This window comes from Limanda limanda, chromosome 4, assembly GCF_963576545.1.
Source record: "Limanda limanda chromosome 4, fLimLim1.1, whole genome shotgun sequence".
Taxonomy (NCBI): domain Eukaryota; kingdom Metazoa; phylum Chordata; class Actinopteri; order Pleuronectiformes; family Pleuronectidae; genus Limanda; species Limanda limanda.
In genome coordinates this window covers 31376627-31399625 of record NC_083639.1, presented here as the reverse complement: position 1 = coordinate 31399625, position 22999 = coordinate 31376627, and the positions used below count along the sequence as shown (strand labels likewise).

Below are 22999 nucleotides of genomic sequence, written 5' to 3'. Positions count from 1 at the left end.
CCCAGAGGACAAACCCGAGGTCAGGGCCCAGTGTGGGTCAGGGGCCTGGTTCCAGTGGAGCGGGGGGGGATTCTCTCTGAACTGACACCATCACCACGACACTAACGTCCTGTCACGTGACGTACGACATCATGAATGAGAGCGAATAGTTCAAACAAATGACATTTCTAAACCTGCTGATGGCGCTGGTGAACAATCTGAGTGAGCACTTATTACAGTTCATCCTCTGGGGATCAGGAACTTCTGGCGAACCAACTAATATTAGTTTTAGATGTTTCAAAAACAAGTTCAACAGGAAAAGTCCGGGAATCAATACAGTGATTAGGATTCATCCTCTGGGGACCATGATTGTCTGTTGTTGTATGAATCCATCACAGAGTTGTTGAGGGTATTGATGACCGGCCCCCTGGTGGCTGCTGGCTGCGGTGAAGGTCATTAACCCCGCCTCCTCCTCCATGTTAGCAGATGGGACATGGACAAAAATAACTAGATGTTAAATAAATGTTTTTCCGGTCGTTCTCATCTCACTGATGTTTGTTCAAGTGTTTCTGATCAGTTTGGATTTAATTAGTTATGCAATGATGTGAGAACCCTGCAGATGGCGCTAGTTGAAGAATCCAAGGAATTTGGTCGAGTGGTTTTTCACTCATCGCTCCAGAATGAAACGTCTTTAAAATCTCAAACGTTCAGTCCGATTTCCAAATAACTCCTGTGTTTGCTTATTGTGTTTGAAAAAGAACAAAAGACACACACACGCCCCCCCCCCCCCCCCCTTGCAGAAGCACTAACAGTCTCTATTGTATTATTGTGTGTTTATCTTAACCTCCTAATTAATAAGCTCTTATCAGGACTGAGGCAACAATACAGTTTCTGTGCACAGACGAGCGCTTCCTTCCGCTCTGGAAACATCTGAGCAAACCCCCGACGCCAGGCCCCCCCGACAACCCCCCCGACCCCGACAGTCTGAAGGATTCTAGTGAAGTCTTCATCTCACTCTGATTATCAGGCTGCGATCATCTCGTTAAAAAGTGTTAAACACACGTGTTAAAGTTCCTTCTGCTGCCGGTTTCCAGCTGCAGAACAGATGTGTCTAATCTGTGTTGAGGAGACATTAGTTTCTAGCTTTACTACACGTGTTTGTCTTCCTACACAAGAGGCCAGATACACACACACACAGTTTCACATGCGTGTTTTGACTCATATGTTCATCTGCGTCATGTGACCGTTACTGTCCAGCTGCCACACGCAGGTGAACACTGTGGACGTGTCCTGGATTCTCCTGCTCCACTGTCTGGCTCTGTTTGGTCTGTACAAGTACGGAAATAACAGACTGGGGAAAACACACACACACACACACACACACACACGCGCACACACACACACACACACACACACACACACACACACACACACACACACACTTCACAATGAAAGGCTCTGTTTTACCCATGTCCTCAGGGGTAAAGTTTATTTGACTTTCCGCAGGACAATGTAGTTGACATAAAGGATTTTATTTTAGATTCTATTGTTTCTTCTGCTTACTGCTGTAGTGCTGTTTGTGTGTGTCTGTGTGTGTGTGTGTGTCTGTGTGTGTGTGTGTGTGTGTGTTTATCTCAGTCTAGGATACTAAACTGTAGGGTTCCGTCCTTCTCATATGAAGACGATCTCTGGAACTCGTGATTCTTTTACGTGTTCGGCTCCTGTTTTCTAAAACATAGGCTCACTCATGATCTGAGTTGCAGCTACACACATTTATTAAAACCATAATCGGCACAACAACACAACTACTGTGTCGTGTGTGTCTGATTATTTTCTGGCAGATCCACGATGTTACTGGAAGCTCTTCTGGGTTTTCCCTCCATTACTCTTAAGTATATTCTGAGCTGAAGGTTCACTGTAAACTGCTGAATCTGGAAGGAGGTTATGTTTTCACCTCGGTCCATTTGTTAGTTAGTTTGGAGGGTTAACAAAAAAACAATTTCCACTAAACTTGGTGAATGACATGTGTGTGTGAGAAGAACTCTTTGTTTTCTGGAGCAGATCATTGTTCACTTGCTTTAACACTGGGAGGCGAAAGGTCTCAATTAATATTTTTATGAATTTTTCGGAGAATAATTCATGGATCTGTATTTTAAAAAATCTGACGTATTTGGAGGACTGATATTTCTGAGTGTGTGTGACCTGCTGCAGCTTGATTTGAATTTACAGTTGGTGTGAACTCTACTGAGTCACGTTCCAGTTGTTAATGGGATTTTACAGATGAAATTCAGTCTTCAAATAAATCTACTACACTCTCTAAACACACACACACACACACACACACACACACAATAGAGCTGAAATAAGCCTGAATGTGAAGGATTCTAAACTTGGACGATGTTTGAGAGAAAGCAGCAGCCGAGGGAAACGCTCTTCTAACGACTGTAATAAAATAAAGAGACACTTGCTTCTTACGACACTCGAGTGAGGAAAGTGTCACAACCTGAGACGCTTTGTGTGTTTTATGAGTTTGACATTAAACTTTACCTGGCAGCTCTGATTGTCTCGTGTGATTGGAGGAGCAGGAAGCAAATACAGTTTCTCTGGGAAACAGAAAACATTCTGTATAATTTCCTTAAAAGTACAAGTTCAAGTTGTAAAGGACAGGAAGTGTTTTGTGTCATGTGGACACACACTCACACAGATTGTGTGTTCTTGTGTGTACGTTCTTGAGTTTGTCCACTTGTGAGAAACCAAACTGTCGTTACAAACAGATCAGTGAAAGTCTTTGTGGATCAGGATTCAGGGATCGACAGGATTCTCTCTACGTGTTGAAACTTTATGTATATGACACATTTTGAAATCTGCATCACATGTTATTATCACTGGAGATAGGAATTCACGGAGAAGAAGAAGATAACACAGGAGACTGGCTGTGGCTGGTTGTTTGATTTCATGTTGTCAGTTGGTGTGTGGACGTAATAGAAGCTTTTATCTGAAGAACCAGAAGCTGAAGGTTGTGTTGATTCTCAGTTAGTGGTTAGAACAGCTTCACTGGATTAAACAAGATTATAAAGGAGACACGTGAAACTGAAAGAACACAAAGATCTCAGGATGAAGAAGAGGAGTCGGACACGTAGAAGACGAAGACGTCCACTTGGAAACACGAAGAGATTCCAGATCTTCTGGTGATGAGGAGGAGCTGGAAACAACAACACTGATCTGTCCACAGCAGAGTTTATACAAACACTAACTACACAACACATGTACGCACACTGTTTTACACAGTTCCTATCTCATGTGTATCAATCAGGGTGTGTGTTGATCCAGTTGTGTGTGTGTGTGTGTCTGTGTGTGTAGGAGTGCAGGGTGTAGCTGGTTAAGGTTTGGATCGGTGTCAGAGCGATGGGAGATATGAAGGCAGTGGGAGTGGAGTATCTCTCCTCCTCTGACACCTTATCACTTCAGAGATTCACACACACACACTAACAGACACACACACATTAACAGACACACACACACTCACACACACACACACTGGGGAGGTCTCTGCTGTGTGTCTCTGGTGTCTCACCCTCGTGCATGTGAAGGTTTTATTTGACTCCAGAACCTGAAGCTTCACAGATTCACCGGCTGCATCAGAGATACAGATTGTGATCCGACCACAGTTGGATTAAAACAAACTATTTTCTCTGCATAATTTCATATGGATTGAGATTATTATGTAAGATCTGTGGCGAGTGCAGTGGTTGTTGTGTGATGTGTGTGTGTAGACAGTTTGTGTTTCTCGTTTGAAGAAGCAGCAGCAGTTCGGCTCTTTCACAACAACAGGAAAATGTCCCGAGGATGATTGAAGATTTGTGGCTTTTTGTCCAAATGCGGAATTATAGATATGAATCTGAACTTTCCCCCAATGTTTAAAAGAATGTGTGAATTCTAAATAAAAAGCCTGGTTATTTGGCAAAGGTCACAATTTAAAAACAAACACAAAGAAATATGCTTTCGAAATATGATTCAGCCTCAGAGGAAGAAGGTTTGTTTCCTCACAGTTTCTCTGTGATGTGAAGGTGATGCAACAGGAGCCGGTTGCATCAGAGAGTCGACAGATCCAGAAACAAGAATCGTTAACTTTTTATTAACTTTATAAACTTTATAACTGAAATTAGACTCGTCCCTCCAGCACCTGAAAGGACAATCATCTCGGTACTAAACGTGTTCTGAGCAGAGTCGAGGTGGAATCCTCCTTCGTGCTCTGGTTCAGTTTCTCCTGTTCATTCAGGGTTTGGTGTGAATCTGGTAGTTTGAGGGGGGGGGGGGTGGTTGAGCTGCTGGTGGTCGGTGTGACAGCTGTCAGGAGGAACTCAGGAAGCTTTTCTTTCTCCTCTTTAGAGAAACAGAGGCGGAGGAAGAGGAGGGGGGTGACGATGAGGATGGGAGTCTGGAACTTTGAGCTTCACAGGAATTCACTTTGTCTCTGAGGAGAAGTCGTGAGGCTTCTGTTAGTTTCACCTCCCGACTGGTTGGTTGTTGTTCTGCTCGGCTGGTCCCAGTGTTCCCAGCTCGTCCAGTGAAGAGACGCTCCTTTCACCGCTCGCCAAGACGCCTAATGAGGGGGGACTACTTTCTGTCTCACTCTGTGTGTGTCCGTCTCAGCCTGGGTGTGTGTCTGTGTGTGTGTGTGTGTTCACATAGCAAACTTAAACACAGTGTTTTATTCTCGTTAATCACTTGTGTGTTGAAACATGTCTTCTGTGCAGTGACCAGCAGGGGGCGACTCCTCTGGTAGTTTCTATAGAAAGTGACTCTTCTTCTCACTTTGTAACGTCAGTAAAGATTCAGGAGTTTCTGTCTCAGTCTCTAGTTTCAAGTCTTCTTCAAACAGCTGAAGTTCATTCAGTGAATTATGATCATTTAGAGTCAAACAGACCATAAAGCACCAGATGTTCTCAGGTCACGATCTGAAGTGACGGTGGGTCGATGCTCAGCGGGACGGGTTGTGGTGTAAGTTAGTTTCACAGTCCAGACGACAGCTAGCGCCATCATCAGGTCCAAGCTTGTATTTGTCGGATGTTTCTGTTGCTTTGGTCTGATTAAGGTGTAAGTGACGTCGTCATTGTGTGCATCGTAGCATCGGCTAGCTAATTAGCATGATTCAGATTGTCTTAGATCAGTTTTTTCTTCCTTCTGTTTCTTTTCCCTCCTTCTATTTATCACCAGAGACATTTGAACTTTGTCTGTCGTTGCTCCTTCAAACTGAAATTATCACACCTGTTAAAACCCAGAACCCGCTCAGCACTTAAAGCAAACATGTGAACGATGAAGAACTTTTACTGTTAATCAGTAAATCTGAATCTTTACTGCTCCCTCCAGACTGATTGGAATGTCAGGTTGTTACGAGCCTCAGGTCGACACATGGAGTCAGAACTGACCCGGGGTCAGAGCCTCCTGGTGGAGAGGAGCTGCAGCTCACACTCAGTCACACGGCTCCTTCAGATCCACCATGGGGTCCAGCATTAATTTGGATCTGATTTGAAAATTTGATTTGAAAATTCTTTCAAATCTCTCGTTCCGCACTTTCGTTATTTTATCACTTAAACTGTGAAATGATGGATTTTACCAACTGAACCTTTTTAACAAAACAGTTCTCGCGCTGACAACTTACGACTGAGTGTTAGAGCCACATCGAAGAATAAAAAACTGTAGATGACCAGAAGGAAGTTGTCATATTGTGACTTTTCCTGAAGTGTGAAGAGAGAGACGAGTGTTTGCTGAAATGACCTTTGACCTCTTCATCAAACCCCCGAGACAGAGAGGCAGGTTGATGGAAGCAGCTGTTTACCAGGCAGCGTACAACACACACACACACACACACACACACACACACACACACACACACACACACACACACACACACACACACACACACACACACACACACACTCACACACTCACACTCACACTCACACTCACACTCACACTCACACTAATGATGTTGTTCTCTCGCTCTGAACAATAAGTAAATGTTTCCTCCGCGGCTTCTTCCAGGAACTCACTTGTTCCTGTGTTCGCTGAAGAGAAAGAATGAACAGAAGAGACGGGAACAACGTGTTCAGAGAAACGAGTTCGTTCAAACTGCAGCTTCGACTCTTCAGGTTCAGCCGGAGAGAAACAGATTCAAGGATCCAGATGAGGGAAAAAGAAAAGTAACTGATATCAATGAGTTTGTGTGACAAGTTAAATTTAAGATCCAGATCTGGTTTCTACAAGCTGACAGTAAAATGTGGTTTAAAGAAACATGTGATGGTTGAAATAGTTTTCTCTTAAAAAAAGAAATTTAGAATAATAATAAAAAAAGAAAGTAACAAGGCTTTTACTTGTTAATTCATTTTAATTTTATTACTAAATTTCCGTGTTGAAATCTATTTGAAGGATAAAATAAAAATGATGGGAAAGTTGTTAGTTTGCAGGCGTTTCGTCGTTAAATTGATTAATTTATGGAAATCGAGGATGAATCAAACTCAATGAAAACATTTATAGTAAATCAGTCAAACTAACAAATAAGTGACAATCGTGTAAAACTTGAAGTTTTCAAAAATGAGACAGAATTTTGTCCCGACGTGTGATGATCTTGTTCTTTCAGATCAATCATGGTTGCTCATTATGTCTGATAGTTGTGGACAGATGTCTCTCATCTCGTCTCTGATCAGAACAGACGTCTTCCTCTCACTCACTCGGTGTTCTCCTCCTCTTCCTCAGCCTGAAGCAAACTGTAACCTGGCCGTTAGAAGACTGAAAAAGCTGCAGGTGTGTTTTTAAAAAACCTCTTTGTAAGAATTCAGTCTGTGACTAACTTCAAGGATGTGGGAATTGAGTCGGAGTCCAGGGGCCCGTTTCCTATTCTTCTCTTTCCTCGGATGACGTCGTCTCTCTTCCTCTTCCCAGAATCCCCTGGGGAGGGGGGGGAGGGGGGGGTATTTCCTCGAGGCCTTTGACAGTGCGAGTGGGAGAAGTGGTGATCAGAGATGGTTTCCTCTTCCCAGAATGCCTTGAGCAGCTCGGTTCCCACAGCGCTGCGTGTTGGTCTTGACTCTGGTCTCTGGTCTCTGGTCTCTGGTCTCTGGTCTCTGGTCTCTGGTCCCTGGTCCCTGGTCTCTGGTCTCTTGACTCTTGACTCTTGACTCTTGACTCTTGACTCTTGACTCGGGTCTCTGGTCTCTGGTCTCTGGTCTCTGGTCCCTGGTCCCTGGTCTCTGGTCTCTGGTCTCTGGTCTCTGGTCTCTGGTCCCTTGACTCTGGTCTCGGGTCTCTGGTCTCTGGTCTCTGGTCTCTGGTCTCTGGTCTCTGGTCCCTGGTCCCTGGTCCCTGGTCTCTGGTCTCTGGTCTCTGGTCTCTTGACTCTTGACTCTGGTCTCGGGTCTCTGGTCTCTGGTCTCTGGTCTCTGGTCCCTGGTCCCTGGTCTCTGGTCTCTGGTCTCTTGACTCTTGCTCTTGACTCTGGTCTCTGGTCTCTGGTCCCTGGTCCCTGGTCTCTGGTCTCTGGTCTCTGGTCTCTTGACTCTTGACTCTGGTCTCTGGTCTCTGCTCTTGTCTCTGGTCTCTGGTCTCTGGTCCCTGGTCTCTGGTCTCTTGACTCTGGTCTCGGGTCTCTGGTCTCTGGTCTCTGGTCTCTGGTCTCTGGTCTCTGGTCTCTGGTCTCTGGTCCCTGGTCTCTGGTCTCTGGACCAGGCAGGAGGGCAACTCACTTTTAGGTTTTAGCGCCACCTATGGATCGTGTTGATGATCCAACTCCTCATCTTCGTCCTCAGTGGGAAAGTTTGAGTGATTGTCGATTGTGTGTGTCTATAATTCTAATTACCGTGGAGATCAGATCTATGAACAGATACAGAACAGTCTCAACTCTTTGAAGTTTCTCGTAACCACCTGTTCGTCCGGGAAAGTTCAATTTTGGTCAAATCCTCTCAGAGGAAAAGCTTTGAGAAGATTTCACCATCGCTCACATTGTTGGATTCAAGACTTTATTTGTTCTTTCCTGTGGAGACTCGGAGGTTTGATCTCAGATCCATGAATCTGGCCTCAGGAACCAGTCCTGTAACCCCGGGCAACCCACCAGAACAAAACACATCACAGGAAACTGACGAAGCCAAAACTAGAAGATCAGAGTTGGATGTAAAATCAGAGAAGTCATTTAATCTGTGAGACACTGTGGATTTTTGTGCGTCGCTGGAATCAAACACAGATTTAAATCTCATCATAAACAGATGTTAAATTTAATCAAAATGTATTAAAGGTTTTGTCTTTGAGACGATTGAAGCGCAGCGTTTCTATCCCACATCAAAACAACTCTATGATCAATACATTCTGAGATATTTAATAATAAAAAAAACAAGAATGATATTTAATATTCCGACCTGTATCTGCTGCAGCTCTCGTCTTATCGTGAACAAACCTGCAGAATGAATTTGGAGTAAATTCCTTTCAAATGATCTGTTTTATGTGTTTGAGTCTGAATCAAGAAAAGTACAATGATAATAATAATCATAAAACTTTATTATGAGTTAAGCAGACGTCCCACATGTTCCCTCACACATGTGCATGTGAATATAAAAGCAGAGTTTTTTCTCTGCAGGACATCGAACGTTCATCAAACCAGAAACACAACCGTAGACGTTTCTACTTTTCTCCATTTTGTCCGACATCTGTGTTTCGCTGTGTGAATGTTTTTACCTCAACACGCACGTGAAGTCTGGCAATAAAAAAGTAAATCAGAACATTTGCGTGACACGCCAACCCCCCCCCCCCCCACATCAGAGGAAGACGAGATTTACTGTCCGCTAACGCTCGTCCACCTGAGCACAAGCACATGTGTGTATCACTCCTCCTGAGAAACTAGGACTGATAAAAATGTATCCTCACGTTGTTTAGCAACAAATTGTAATTATCATAATAATTATCATAATAATGTTAATAGTCTCTTCTAATTCTGATGTTTTATTTTTAAGACACGCTGCTTGAGGAGGAACCTTCTGGATCTGTGTCACTCACACGTCTAAATATGCCAAATCTTTATCCTCTGAGAAACACTTTCTATCTTGTATCTTTTGTCTTTCTATTCATAAGGAAACTGGAAGAAGGCTTTGAAAGAAAGCTCACGTTGAAACTTGAGTTTTAAAAATGCAAATCTTTATTCTGAAACTCTTGCAAATGCAAATCTTTAACACACTCCTGCTGGAGTCACTTAATCCAGAGAACAGAAACCTCTGAGAGATTTGTCTGCAGATATCAACGTGTTATAGGATCAGGATTATTTTGAAGAAATAAAGAGATAATAACAGATCTTCTGCAGATTAGTATTTCTCTAAAAGTCTCCGCTCACATTCCACATGAGACCATAAAGCCGAGCTGCTTCAGGTTATAACTGTTCCTGAGGATCTGAGTGGACGTGACCTCCAGCACTCGCTCAGGTCGAAGCGAGAATGTTGTTATGTTCTGCTCACTCAGATAAATAGTGTTTTACGTCGTACGCTGGGGTACCAGGGGCTCGGCTGGGCCCGGGGTCCCAGGGGTCCCAGGGGTCCCAGGGGTCCCAGGGGCCCGGCTGGGCCCGGGGTCCCAGGGGTCCCAGGGGCAGACCCTCTGCCCGAGGTGTGCACCTGTTCTCTGGCAGCATGTTGGAACATTAGCTGAATGATTGAAGATGTTCTGTAGGCGTTTTGAATCTGTTATGAATCTTATCAGGTTTAGGGAGGAAGGACAGTTTGAGAGGTTGAAGCAGTGAGGGATGATGGGAGTTGTAGTCTTCTCCTCGTTAGGATTCCTTCAGCGTTGATGGTTCAGGAGCTGAACTTTCCTCAGAGCCGCGGTTTCAATCCAGTAAAAACACAGAATGAAGCAGCTTTAGGTTAAAACTCCGCTAATGTTTCCTCGATTCTCTGAAAACTTCTGATCTGAGAGTTAAGAGTTAAAAACCACCAAGATCTAACAAGTCACTTTCGATCATTGTGGCAAAACACTGACACAAGCACAAAGAGGAAAGAGAGACCAAATGAAACGTGACCTCGATTCAAACTTCAGATTCATAAATGATGATGAACCCTGTTGAGTTTAAAATCTGTGAAAATGTGGAACGTTGCTTGAGTTCCCCCGACAGACTCAATCCGGTCAGGTTGAGTCGTGAGGGATTGAATATCAGGACATGAGGGATTCTGCAGAGAAAATGAGACCATACATGAAAGAGAGAGAGAGACCTGCAGTGGATCAGAGATTTAAGGAAGCAAAGGAAGATTTAACTCAACTTAATGTTCAAGTAATAAGACGAGCGGAGGGATCTGGAGGGAGGGAGGGAGGGAGAGAGGGAGGGAGGGAGGGAGGGGAGTTATTAAATCATGGAGGGGATTACAGGCCTGGCAGAGAGGTAGGTCGTAAAGCTGTCGCCTCCTCTGGCCGACGGACCAGAGAAACATCTTCTTCTCACAGAGAGAAAGAGATGAATCATATATCAGGAGGATTAAAGAAGGTAAGATCAGCGAGGAGGAGGAGAGGAGAGAAGGATGAGGAAACACATGAAGTCAGAAATAAGAATATCTGGTGCTGCTGGAGTCGATAAATCAGCCGCACCGTTAAAGTGAGATTTCTCCGCTCGCCCCCAAGTGGCCGGTCACATTCTCACCTCCTCCTCCTGTAAACATCATGAAACCAGTTAATCGCCCGAGTGAGAGCGAGGAGCCGCTCGCGCTCTATTCTCCCCGGAGCAGGAGGTCACAGGAAACATCTGAACCCGTCACAGACTCTGAGGTTTACAAGGTGGGGGGGGGGGGGGGGGAAGCTGGTGCCTCCCATCACACAGCGAGCACTGGTCTCCCATCAAGGAGCTGGGAACTGATCTGCACCTGTTTGATTTCCTTATTATTTTGGAACATCACAACAAATACTGTTTGATAAATACTCATTTTTGAAAGGTTAGAAAATGTGACACAAAAAAGATGTTTCACCTGAAAAGTTAATTCAATGCATGAGGAATGTTCAAGTTTTAATATCAATACAAATCGCCCCCTGGTGGCCGGCTGCAGCATAGCTCATGAACCCTGCCTCCTCCATGTTAGCAGACAGGACATAGACTGTAAATAAAGATGAACAACACATCTCCACTTCCTCCTTACCTAGATATTTTGCCTTCATACAAATGATTTTAATAACCGTTGCTGCTTGGTGTAAATCATGAATCTTTTACTTGTTCTCAGACTTAACTTTTGATATTAAAACATAATTTCCTTCGCTGCATTCGATCAGACAGATTTCAAGGAGCTGTCCCATCTGGGGCATAGACATTGTTGACATTGTTTAGATAAAGCAGGAACACAATAATCTTTACTCCAATTACAACATCACTGGCACTCACTCTTTGCAATAAAGAAAGGAGGGTGGGGTAAGGCCTTTATACAAATCATTAATAATAAACTTTTTGATCTTATTGTTTAATATTTGGAATTAGCTAGGAATGTATGTGCGTCAAAAACGCTGGTCAGTCTCACACCTGTCTTGATAAGAGAGCCGAGGGAGCAGGAACATGACATTTTCTACTCAAGGCTTACGCTCAGGAAATGAATATCCCGGACATGGGCGGCGGCCTACACACACGGTCGACCAATCTGGAGTCAGTCTCAGCTGTCAATCATGACGTCTCGTTTTTACATCATCAAATAACTAATAAAAACCAAACTGCCCAGAAACACTTGAACAAACGTAGGGAGATAAGATCCCATGTCCATGTCTCATCTGCTAACATGGAGGAGGAGGGAGCGTCCTGTGTCCACAGACTGTGGACCGGATCAGGATCAGGATCAGGATCAGGATCAGGATCAGGATCAGGATCAGGATCAGGATCAGGATCAGGATCTTCAGACCCTCCTGAGATGTGACAGCTGATCATTTTACTGTAAAGCGCTGAGGACGCTCATTCGATCTTTATTTAAACGACCCAGCGGAGGAAGCTGTGGACAAAGAGCTTTGTGCTTCAGTGTGAAACAGGAAGTGGGTCCGAGGGTCCGAGGGTCCGAGGGACACTTTGTCCTCCCCAGGTTTGTGTCTGTCCTCCATGATCTCCTTCTGTCTCTCACTTCATCTGCAGCAACAACAGTCCAACACATGAGTTGTGTTCAGATGATTTCTGACTGAGTGTAACTGTGTGATGAGTCGAGGCTGAAGCCCGGACGCTTGTTTACTCATTGTTTACCTCCCATGATGCAACAGGAAGAGAAGACAAAGAGCTCGGGCTGATGACCCCTGGAACAGTTCCTCCCCCGATGACCTTCTGTGGTTTTATCAAAATAACCCGAAACTATTTAAAGGTTATAAGAATGGAAACCATAAAGCACCGGATGTGTTGGGGGGGGCTAGTACCGTCTAATGGGTGCAGGTGGCAGGTATTGGTGGGCGTGTTCTCAATCAGGCTCCACCCTCCGCCCCTCCTAGTGGGAGGAGTCTCATCAGCAGGGTTAGAGCTGACGAACGCTTCGACCCGAATCTGAACCGACGCAAACAAACGTTCTGTTTTTAGTCTGGTGTTTGTCCGGCTGCCTTCACCACTGTGTGTGTGTGTGTGTGTGTGTGTGTGTGTGCATGTGTGTGTGTATGTGTGTGTGTGTGTGTGTGTGTGTGTGTGTGTGTGTGTCCGTGTGTCCGTGTGTGTGTGTGTGTGTGTGTGTGTGTGTGTGTGTGTGTGTGTGTGTGTGTGTGTGTGTGTGTGTGTGTGTGTGTGTGTCCGTGTGTCCGTGTGTCCGTGTGTGTGTGTGTGTGTGTGTGTGTGTGTGTGTGTGTGTGTGTGTGTGTGTGTGTGTGTGTGTGTGTGTGTGTGCATGTGTGTGTGTATGTGTGTGTGTGTGTGTGTGTGTGTGTGTGTGTGTGTGTGTGTGTGTGTGTGTGTGTGTGTGTGTCCGTGTGTGTGTGTGACTTTGTGTTTCAACCGACAGAGGATGAGGGATTTATTTAAAAACTCCAGTTAACGCCCCAGATTCCTAGACACACACACACACACACACACACACACACACACACACACACACACACACACACACACACACACACACACACACACACACACACACACACACACACACACACACACACACACACACACACACACACACACACACAGGGGAAGAGACAGTTTGTCGGAGGAGGTTGTTTCCTCGTGTCACAGATGAACGATGGTGACGAGAACCAAACGAACCCGTCAGAGTTTCCCTCTTTGACAGTTTTACTCACAAACACTTTGATTATTGATCCATTTTTACACAAACATTGTTTTACCACAGAAGAAGAAACTCTTCTTCTTTGTCTCCTGGAGTTTGTCTGATTTACGGTTGTTTTCATAGTTCTCCTCCCAGTTCATACGCTATTTACTCTTCACTGCTCATAAACGTTAGAAACAGCTGGTTTACATTCAAGTTCATTTCCATCTCCTCACTGTGGACCAACTCCTTCAGGGGAAGACGAGAGATTCTGAGAATGAAGCTGTAGTTTGAGTCTGTTTGTGAGCGGCTGATTATCAGAGGATCAGAGTGAGTCTTGTGTACAAAGAGGAACATGCAGCTTCTTAACTTCTAGTTCAGTTTGGTTTTTATAGAACTTTCCTCTGGAACAGAATCCTTTGTTTTGTCTCATCAGCTCCATGTGATCTTCAGTATCAGGAATTTGTGTAGGAAATTCTTTATTCTTTTAAAATTGTGGCTTAATTCCGTTAAAATGATTTCCTTCTTGTGACATTTGTAGACTTTTTTCCAGCTAATTTAATCTCATGACATTTTTTTTCTGGGAAATTACGAGGCTATTCTCGTTAAAGATTCAAGATCTCAAAGGGTTTTGGTGGCATGGGTTCTCTTGTTGACATCTTTTTCTCGTTAAATTATGACTTTAATCCTATAATTTAACGTCTATTCTTTTGAATATTGTAACTTATTGTCATTAAATCTCTCTGTCTTCGACATGGGCCTCGTACTCTGTGATAAATCTTCCTCTTCCTTTTCCTGTCTTGTTGTTGCACATTACATCAGATCTGTCATCACCAGGGTAACACAACAAGTAGAAGGCTTTTAATTTGAACAGTTTGTTGTGTGTGATTAGTTTATGAGTCACGGTGGCTTTAAAAGAGAACGGGAGAATGAAAGCATAAATCTGAGAAGCTTTATTTTACCATGTTTTTATGTGGAAGTGACAAAACTCTCCACAATGGATCTGAGCTGAGGATCAACACTGAGCTGAAGCACGTCAATGTTCGTCCCTCAGAGACTCACTAACACAACAGATTTCCCTTAAACCACCAGACTCCTTTGAACAAACAGTCATTTCACGGTGATTAGTTTCATTTGTTTGTGGTAACGTGTGATTTCCTCTGATGTCAGAAGTTTCCAGATCCTCTGCTTTTATAAAAGTGCCACAAGTCACAATTACAGGAGAGAACTTATCCTGTAAATCTGTTGAAGGCAGAGTAATTACAGTCGTCTTCCTCCACAGTGAAGGACACACACACACACACAGACACACCACACACACACACACACACACACACACACACACACACACACACACACACACACTCTGACTGCTGAGGTAGGAAAGTTTGTTGTTTGTGTGAAACCTAAAACAGAAATTAGTTGTGTAAGTCCTGCAGACTTGTGTGAGACGTTAGAACCACAATCACACTCGTCTCTCTTCTGTCAGCGGCGACTCTCCAGCCTGTTGAACTCGTTAGAACCTGCTGACTTGACGCTCGCCAGCACAGATTATGATGAATTATGATGTGGGAGCATGGTCAGTTTCTCCTGCAGCTAAAGGTCCAACTCATTTTTCATCCCACCTGCAATAATTTCACGATTGGAAATAAGTCGCAGTGACCTGAGTCGTCCTCACAAAACGACAAACGCTCATGGAAACGCACAAAAGATGGAAAGTGACATGAGAAGAATGCAAACAGAATTCTCAGATGCTCGTTTGTCGTGATTGTCCGAATCAGGACGACTTTGCCTGCTAGCTAGCATCCTCCAGTTTCATAGCAAACTACTTGAGACGATCTGAAGTACTTCTCCACGGTATATTGTAAATTCAAACCTGTTGTTACAGTTCAGATTTTTTGATTTTGTGGTTTTGTGGTTTTGTGTCATGGCTGTCCAACGGTCGCCCTGCGTCTTCCTGCCTCTTCCTCCACATTCCCTCATTTCCACAGCTCTACATGCAGAGGCACTTCCTGTCTGCTGGGGTTTATTCAGGAGTTTGTTCAGGACGCGTACGAAGTGCAGAGGGATTATGGGAATGCGTCAAAACTGAAAACTATGTTCTTTGGATTGTGTACTTTGTAAATGTGCAGTGATATAATCAGACTTGATATTTTTGGGTTGTTTTGCCCCAACTCCTGAAACTTATTGGTCCCAGTTGGAGTTTTGATTTAATTTTCTGTGAGTTTCAGATTCTTGTTTCGATAAAGAGATTGTGAATTAATGTGATTTATTCTGGTGTCTCATTACCACACAAACAAACTCTCTGTTTTAGAATTGAATACACATGATTCAAATCACAGCTTCCTGTTTGGTGTTGTTTCAAACTGACGGAGTTCTCACGTTGTGTTACATCTCTGACCTGAGCTCTGCTCTCTGGTTCTCTGCATGTTCCCTCTGTGCTCCTCCTGGGGAAGGTTCCATCCTTCAAGATCCATCTGGAGCTTGTGTTCCTGGTTCAGGCCAGATGAACTCCTGCCAGTGTCTTCTCAGATTACGATCCTGGGCAGCGTCTTTGGTTGAACTCCTCAATATTAATGGCAACATCTGAAATTCCAAAATCACTGAAATCTTATCTGCTCTCTCTGTCGATTGGTTAAAGGGGAAAAAGTTTCTCTCTCTGGATGAACTGAATCTGCCTCGGTTCACTGAAATAAACATAAAAAAGCTGGTTTTACAACATATTAATTCATCATGCATGGGACCAAACAGTAGAATAAACCAATTTAGAAAAATTCAACCTCTGGGACATAAATAACTTTACTTATCTTATCTTCTCATCCCTGTTGTTTGACTAATTATCTCAAGTTCGACTGATTCATACAATTATATCGCTTTCGCAGTTATTTAAAGAATTCACGATGCGTAAACAATGTGAAAAATAAAACGTCTCTCTTCATTAAAATTCTATATTTGATTTTTCTTTTTATTTATAGTGATTTAAAATAGAGTTTATTTTTAAAACTGTAAGATATCAAACAATCACATTTCTGACATCTTAGTTAAATTATATTTTTAATCTATTTATTGGCCATTTATCGATATCGAATTTATTTTATTCACAAATATTTCAACTCGCTGACATTTGTACTTTGATCAACAATCAAGTTATTTGGTCCTTCAGGCTGAAAGACATGAAATAAGTGTTGGATGGTTCTCAGAAACATTTGAATCATCCCCAGAGGATACGAAAAAGAGAGAATTATAACTTTTATCATGTTTTATTAATTGGGCCACTGGCAGGTGGACATATTTCATTTTATATTTGATTTATTTAGTAAGGTTGACCTGGCGTCTCTTATTCATCAAGACTCGACGCTAGCACCTCTGTGAAGCCGTGATTTATCTAAACGTTCACATGTTCCTCTCTGACCCTCCTCTTTCTCCTTCTCCGTCCAATCAGCTGCAGCGCTCAGTGTGACCAGTGGGTTCGTCCTATCGCCCGCTCTCCCTCCCATTCGGCGCCGTCACAGATGGCCGCCATGTTGGCGTTGTGTCTCCTGCTGTGTCTACAGCCGGCCGACTCCAGCGCTGCTGCAGGGACGAGACCGAGGAGTCAGACCGGCCCGCGGCTGCAGCTCTCGCACTCAGGTAGGAAACCCTGCGAGTGAGGAGGAGCGCCCCCTACTGCTCAGAAACACACTGACATGCACAGTTTGACACGGGGTTGGTGTCATCGAATCCAGCCAATCACGGGCCGGTATTCAACAAACGCACAACTTACGATGTATCCAGACGTTAAGAACTTTCTCCACCAAGTCCGTCTTTTTCATCCGCAATTGATGCACGTTTTGAAATAAATTAAGACATCAATCACGTTGTTTAGACACCGAGTGAAGACACGAGAACGACATCTTCTCAGGTTCTGCTTCACGTGTAGAAGAAGAACTTGAGTTCTGTTCAGTTCTGTTCTGGTTCTGATTTGGACGAACTGTGAAAGCTCAGCACTTTCTTTAGCTGGTTAAACAAACTAATGACCGACTGAGTCACATCAGACACTTGATGCCTCATTTACATATTTAGCGTCTCATTAAAACAGATTCATGAGTCCGAACCGTCACATTTCCACGAAGCTTTGGAGTAAACACACGACTCTGAGAGATTTACAATCACTTCGGTCGTTGGATTGTTTGTTTGTGTTTGTGGAAGAATCTGTTTTTAATTGAGGCAGTTTATTTCTTTAGTTTGATTTCATTTCATTTGGATAAAGCTGTTTCCCCATGAACGTGTCGACCATGTGTTTCACATTTTAACTTCCTTTTCCAATGCACAAAGAAATGTATATTGTAGTCTAGCGTGTGTAGTGTGTGTGTGTGTGTTGTTCCCCTTTTAGCGGTTGTTAAATCCAAACTTAAAAAGGCTGCAGAGATCCTGTTGTGAGTTAAATTAACCCAGTAACTTAACACTGGAACAAAAGGAAAGTTATCTCTCTACTTGGTGATATTTCCTTCCCTATTAAGTTCAAAACGTTTTACATCGAAACAAGATGAAGCTGCTGAGTGACGTGGTAGATTGTTTGCTTCTGTAATTTTAAGAACGGTTCGTTTTTTCAGCTCTAAAGTCATTTTTCTTGAGATGTTTTTTTTGTCAGAGAGACATTTCTAACCCTTTCATTCAGTGAAGTAACGTCTCATTGTGTTAATGTGGCAGACGTCTGTGTCTGGACAGGAAAAGACTCAGGAGCAGCAGGAAGGAATCAAGTGGGACATTCACACATTAACAGTTTGAGAGTCAATGATGTTGTGTTGACGACCAGGTGCTTATAAAACTGCCTCAATTATCTTAATGGAGCGAAATAATTCAGACGACCTGCAGCAAACTCATCAGGGGTTCGGATTTCAGTCTGAGGTTCTTTCACTGCAGCTTCAGGCTGAGACGTCCTGGAGATGTCCTGTAGACGTCAGATGCCCTCTAGACGTGTGTGGATGAGTCAATTAGAATGCAGTCGACTTACAGTTTGAATAATGTACAACTTTCTGTTAGGCCACAAAATCTCCTTGAGATGATTGTGGTCGTTCAGTATATTGAAAATTCTTGTCCTACCAAAATGTGTGTAACTACAAAACTGGAACGTGTGTATTTGACACGCAGTGTGGTATGAGCTCCCTTAAAGTTATGTCCCAAATCAAATGTGAAGGTGCAGATCCGAAACAAGCATAAAGACCCAGAGACTCGACTGTGTAACTGCTCCATCATAATATTTCTATTATGTTCTGAATATAAATTAAGACCAGACAGTTTGGTTTTTCATATTTTCCCCCCACGTTGAATCTCCAGGGAAGTCGTTCGCCCACTTTCAGTCACTTTCAGTCACTTTCCTTCTTCGTGCTTCCATCTTTGCAGTTTGCTCTGCAGCAGTAGTTGGTTCAGGCTTGTTTCATCGTGTGGTTTGTTAGTGAGATGTTTGCCAAGTGAGAGAATGAATGAATAGAAGTGGAGAAGATCTACTGCATGAAACTGCAGATCTGAGCTTTAGATGCAGGAAATCAACCTTCCATAATTTCCGACTCTGGATTCTTGTGTGAGACAAAATTGTGCGACAGCCTCTGGAAGACTGCCGTTTCCATGGCGACCTGCGTCTGACCATTTATTGATAATAACTGTGACGTGTGGATTAGAGCTCAAATTGGAAATTGTTTGATTTCCAGCCTTAAGTCGCTGATTTTCCAAAGAACAATCCTGGAACAACAAATCCTCACTGTGTGTGTGTGTGTGTGTGTGTGTGTGTGTGTGTGTGTGTGTGTGTGTGTGTGTGTGTGTGTGTTTGTGTGTGTGTGTGTGTGTGTGTGTGTGTGTGTGTGTGTGTGTGTGTGTGTGTGTGTGTGTGTGTGTGTGTTTGTGTGTGTGTGTGGTAGCTGCCAGTAGCAGTAAAATGAAGCAGTGAACTGAGTTAATGAAGTCGGGCGACGGCGTCTCGCTGTGTGTGTGTGTGTGTGTGTGTGTGTGTGTGTTTGTGTGTGTGTGTGTGTTGAAGCTTCAGGATCAACAGAAGTGAGATGATTAACTTTTTATGAGGCAGATACTCAGACATGAGCGATTAACACAGTTACACAAGCACTGAAAGTGATATAAAACTTATCTAATTTTCTTTCTTGCTGTGTTTATTGTCCGTCTCGCTTCACCTCTCCCTCACTAGTACACACACACACACACACACACACACACACACACACAGATGCATCACAGACACACACACAGCGGGAGAGAGTGTGTGCGTCACTGCCGACCCAGTGTGTGACCTGAGCAGGAATCCAGAGAGACCAGCCCTCATCCTGCAGGGAGACACACTCCGTTAGCCTTTAACCTGAGAGTGTGTGTCTGTGTGTGTGTGTGTGTGTGTGTGTCATCATTTCATTGTCAGAAGTAAAGCTGCAAAAACAGTGAACGACTAAAGGTGGAGTGTGTGTGTGTGTGTGTGTGTGTGTGTGTGTGTAGATACTGTTGTTTTTCAGCTCTCTGGTCTGCACTCTATTATCTTCTGGCTTCTGGAAAAGAACACGCACTGCCAAACAGCTCTGTGTTGGTCTCACACACACAGACACACACACACACAGACAAACACAGCTCTGACTGTTCTGTACATCATCTCGTCCATGTGCACGAGATGAAGCGCTGTCATTGGTCAGAAACTCCGTCAGCTCAGGCTGCAGGTTCAGTGTGTGTGTGTCTGTGTGTGTGTGTGTGTGTCTGTGTGTGTCTGTGTGTGTGTGAGTTCACTGTTCACATCACTGAGGCATTTCCTGAATCAGGCCAGTTTAGATAAATATCACCTTTCAAATTCTTTCCAGTAGTTGTGATGTGTCGGGTCAGAGCTCCTCCACATCAGTCATCAGGGCTGAGTGTGTGTGTGTGTGTCTGTGTGTGTGTGTGTGTGTGTGTGTGTGTGTGTGTGTGTGTGTGTCTGTGTGTCTGTGTGTGTGTGTGTGTGTCTGGTTTATTGTGACTGGGACGGACGAGTGTGCAGATTGAACTTCTCTAAACGACCAGCGTTCCTCCAGCTGTGAGTTTACTGAAGGCGAGTTCTGACGCTCGTGTGGAACAAATCCAACGAAAACACGCTGACCTCATGTGGAGCCGTGGGGCGGGAAGCACACACACACACACACACACACACACACACACACACACACACACACACACACACACACACATTAAAACACACAATATGATAGCTGGGGCAGTATAGAACCGAGTGTGTATTTTCTCTCCCACAAACACACACTGTTGTTTTGATAGCTGCTCTCTCAGACAGATATGAACTGGCATAGTCATGAATATACAAACATCCAATTATGATTTTAACAGCTGCCCACATACACACACACACACACACACACACACACACACACACACACACACACACATACTAACACAAACACACACGCCACCCTATTTGTCGTCCTTATTATTCAATAAACTGAGCGAAACGGTTCATGTGTTGCTGCAGGGAATCTGTCAAACTGATTTAAGTCACCACAAACTGTGTGTGTGTGTGTCTGTGTGTGTGTCTGTGTCTGTGTGTGCGTGCATCCTCTTTGGAGGTGTAGCCCGTCACCTTGTGGTGTCATGCTGTGACCTTTGACCTCTGCCACCCCCGCTGTGATCGCAGGATTGAGAGAAGACGAGATTCAAAAAGCAGAAAAGGAAAAGGAGGAGGAGGCCATCAGGGTTCGAAAGGGTCAGTAAAAGAGGAGAGGAAAGAAAAGAAGAGCAAGGAAGGAATGATGGAAGAGAAGGAAAGAAGGAAGGGAGGGAGAGGGAGGAGAGGGAGGGAGGGAGGGAGGGAGGGAGGGAGGGAGGGAGGGAGGGAGGGAGGGAGGGAGGGAGGGAGGGAGGGAGGGAGGGAGGGAGAGAGGGAGGGATGACAGAAGGGTAGAAGGTTTCCTGAGGTTAATGAACCTGTCAAGCACCTGAGAAGAAACAGATCAGTGAGGGAAGAGAGGTCAGTGTGTGTGTGTGTGTGGGATTGTGTGTGTGTGTGTGATTGTGTGTGTGTGTGTGTGTGTGTGTGTGTGTGTGCCTGCTTTTCTTCATCATTTACAGACAAACACATTTCACCAAAAAACAATAACAACATTTTATTGATTAATCCAATCAACTGATCAGTACAACGTGTATCTTTGGTTCATTTTGTTCTGCTGTTGTTACACAACTCATGGAAAGAGAGAACCTGAGGGGGGGGGGGTGCAGACACACACACACACACACACACACACTGATGCTGGTTAGCGTCGCACAGTGGGGAGCTGACAGACGCCCTCGATCTCTAACTCGTTACTAGATAAGACACGGTGGTTACAGATACCAGCTGATTAAAGCTCCTAGTTTACGTACTGATGGCAAGGGTTACACACACACACACACACACACACACACACACACACACACACACACACACACTGCTCTGCTTCACTTACCTTGACACCTCACTCTGTTTCAGTGCTGGTGTTTACCAAACACTCTGTAACACTTCAACCTCCTTCAAAGTCAAGCATGAGTGTGTGTGTCTAAGTGTGTGTGTGTGTGTGTGTGTGTTTGTGTGAGGACCAGGTCTTTGATGATACTGGAAACACAATAACTTGGTGTAGTGTCCACTCTCCATGAAGCTCAGAGACTCATTTACCGACACGATGAAGAAGTATTAATACGTTAGATCTTTATTGAAATACAAACTTAAAACAAGTTTGACGCACAACAGAAAATACCGGAAACCTACTTCGGTCTTTAGAATTTCTTTAGAGAAATCACAGCTGCTGCATTTGAACAAGTTCTGAATCACAACTTGTATCATGGAACAATGTGAACACAAATCACGACAACGGGTCTCATGCCAGAAACACGGGGACATTAAAGGTCCAGTGTGGAGGATTTATCTGATGTTTTCATTTGTGACCAATCGCCTGAAACTCTGAAACCGAATTGTTGTATTTTCACGACCTTATAAAGTTTTAAATATCCAATTTGAAGATGACCTTTCGGACCCGAACCCGACGTTTCCCCTGCTAACAGCCACCAGCGTGGTTCCATCTCCCCCTGGTGGCTGTCTGCAGGACAGGTCAGACATCTCGTTAGTTGCTTGATGATATCTGTCTGGCGGATCTATTCATTTCACTTCTATGTTCGTGTCTATGTGAGCTAAAAACAAAGCAGGTTGGAGGTTATTTCAAGTTCTTCGGTTTAATCCCAGTCTCGTCCACACGGGGGCCAGTACGACCTTTTAAAATAACATGTTATTGAAGCCTTGCTCCTATTGGCCGACTCCCGAAGCCCTGGTATCAACATCGGGACTGAAAGAGTCCGAGCCGTGTGTCCCGGCTACAAACAGAGACAAGAAGAGGAAGAAGAAGAAGGTGGCTGATGTCCTCCTGCAGGATTTATGCGTTTGTGATGAGTCACAGCTTGTTGCTGCTGGAGAGGATTTTTGGATCTAGTTTTTATTCTGGACCCAGAGCGATCGCTTCATGAGAAATGTATGGTTGTGTGTTTATCTCTAAAAGATTTGCTGCTCTATAGATCTATGTTTTACACTCAGATCCACATGAATGAAACCTGTAGTTATTCAATGTTTTTGCTTCGTGTTCATAGACTTTTATTAAAAACTTAGCAAGAAGAAAACAAACCTCTCTGGTGAAGATGTGAAGAGAGTTTGTGGTGATCAGAGCTGACGACGGTTTCAGGTGATGTAAACTTGATCACATGACCTCTGCAGCAGAGGTGTCACTTCCTGTCTGTGCCTGCCCCCCCCCCGGCAGCTC

At 44.0% G+C, this 22999-nt stretch overlaps 1 protein-coding gene across 2 annotated transcripts in view; it reads left to right on the top strand.

Moving 5' to 3' along the window:
• si:dkey-49n23.1 (semaphorin-3D) overlaps nucleotides 1–22999 on the top strand; it is a 51318-nt gene that overhangs the window by 7371 nt on the left and 20948 nt on the right. For both annotated transcript variants that reach the window (XM_061069505.1, XM_061069503.1), the window contains exon 2: nucleotides 16648–16835. In XM_061069505.1, coding sequence (XP_060925488.1) covers nucleotides 16718–16835 — 118 coding nt within the window. In that variant the 5' untranslated portion in view covers nucleotides 16648–16717. The remainder of the gene's footprint in view (nucleotides 1–16647; nucleotides 16836–22999) is intronic.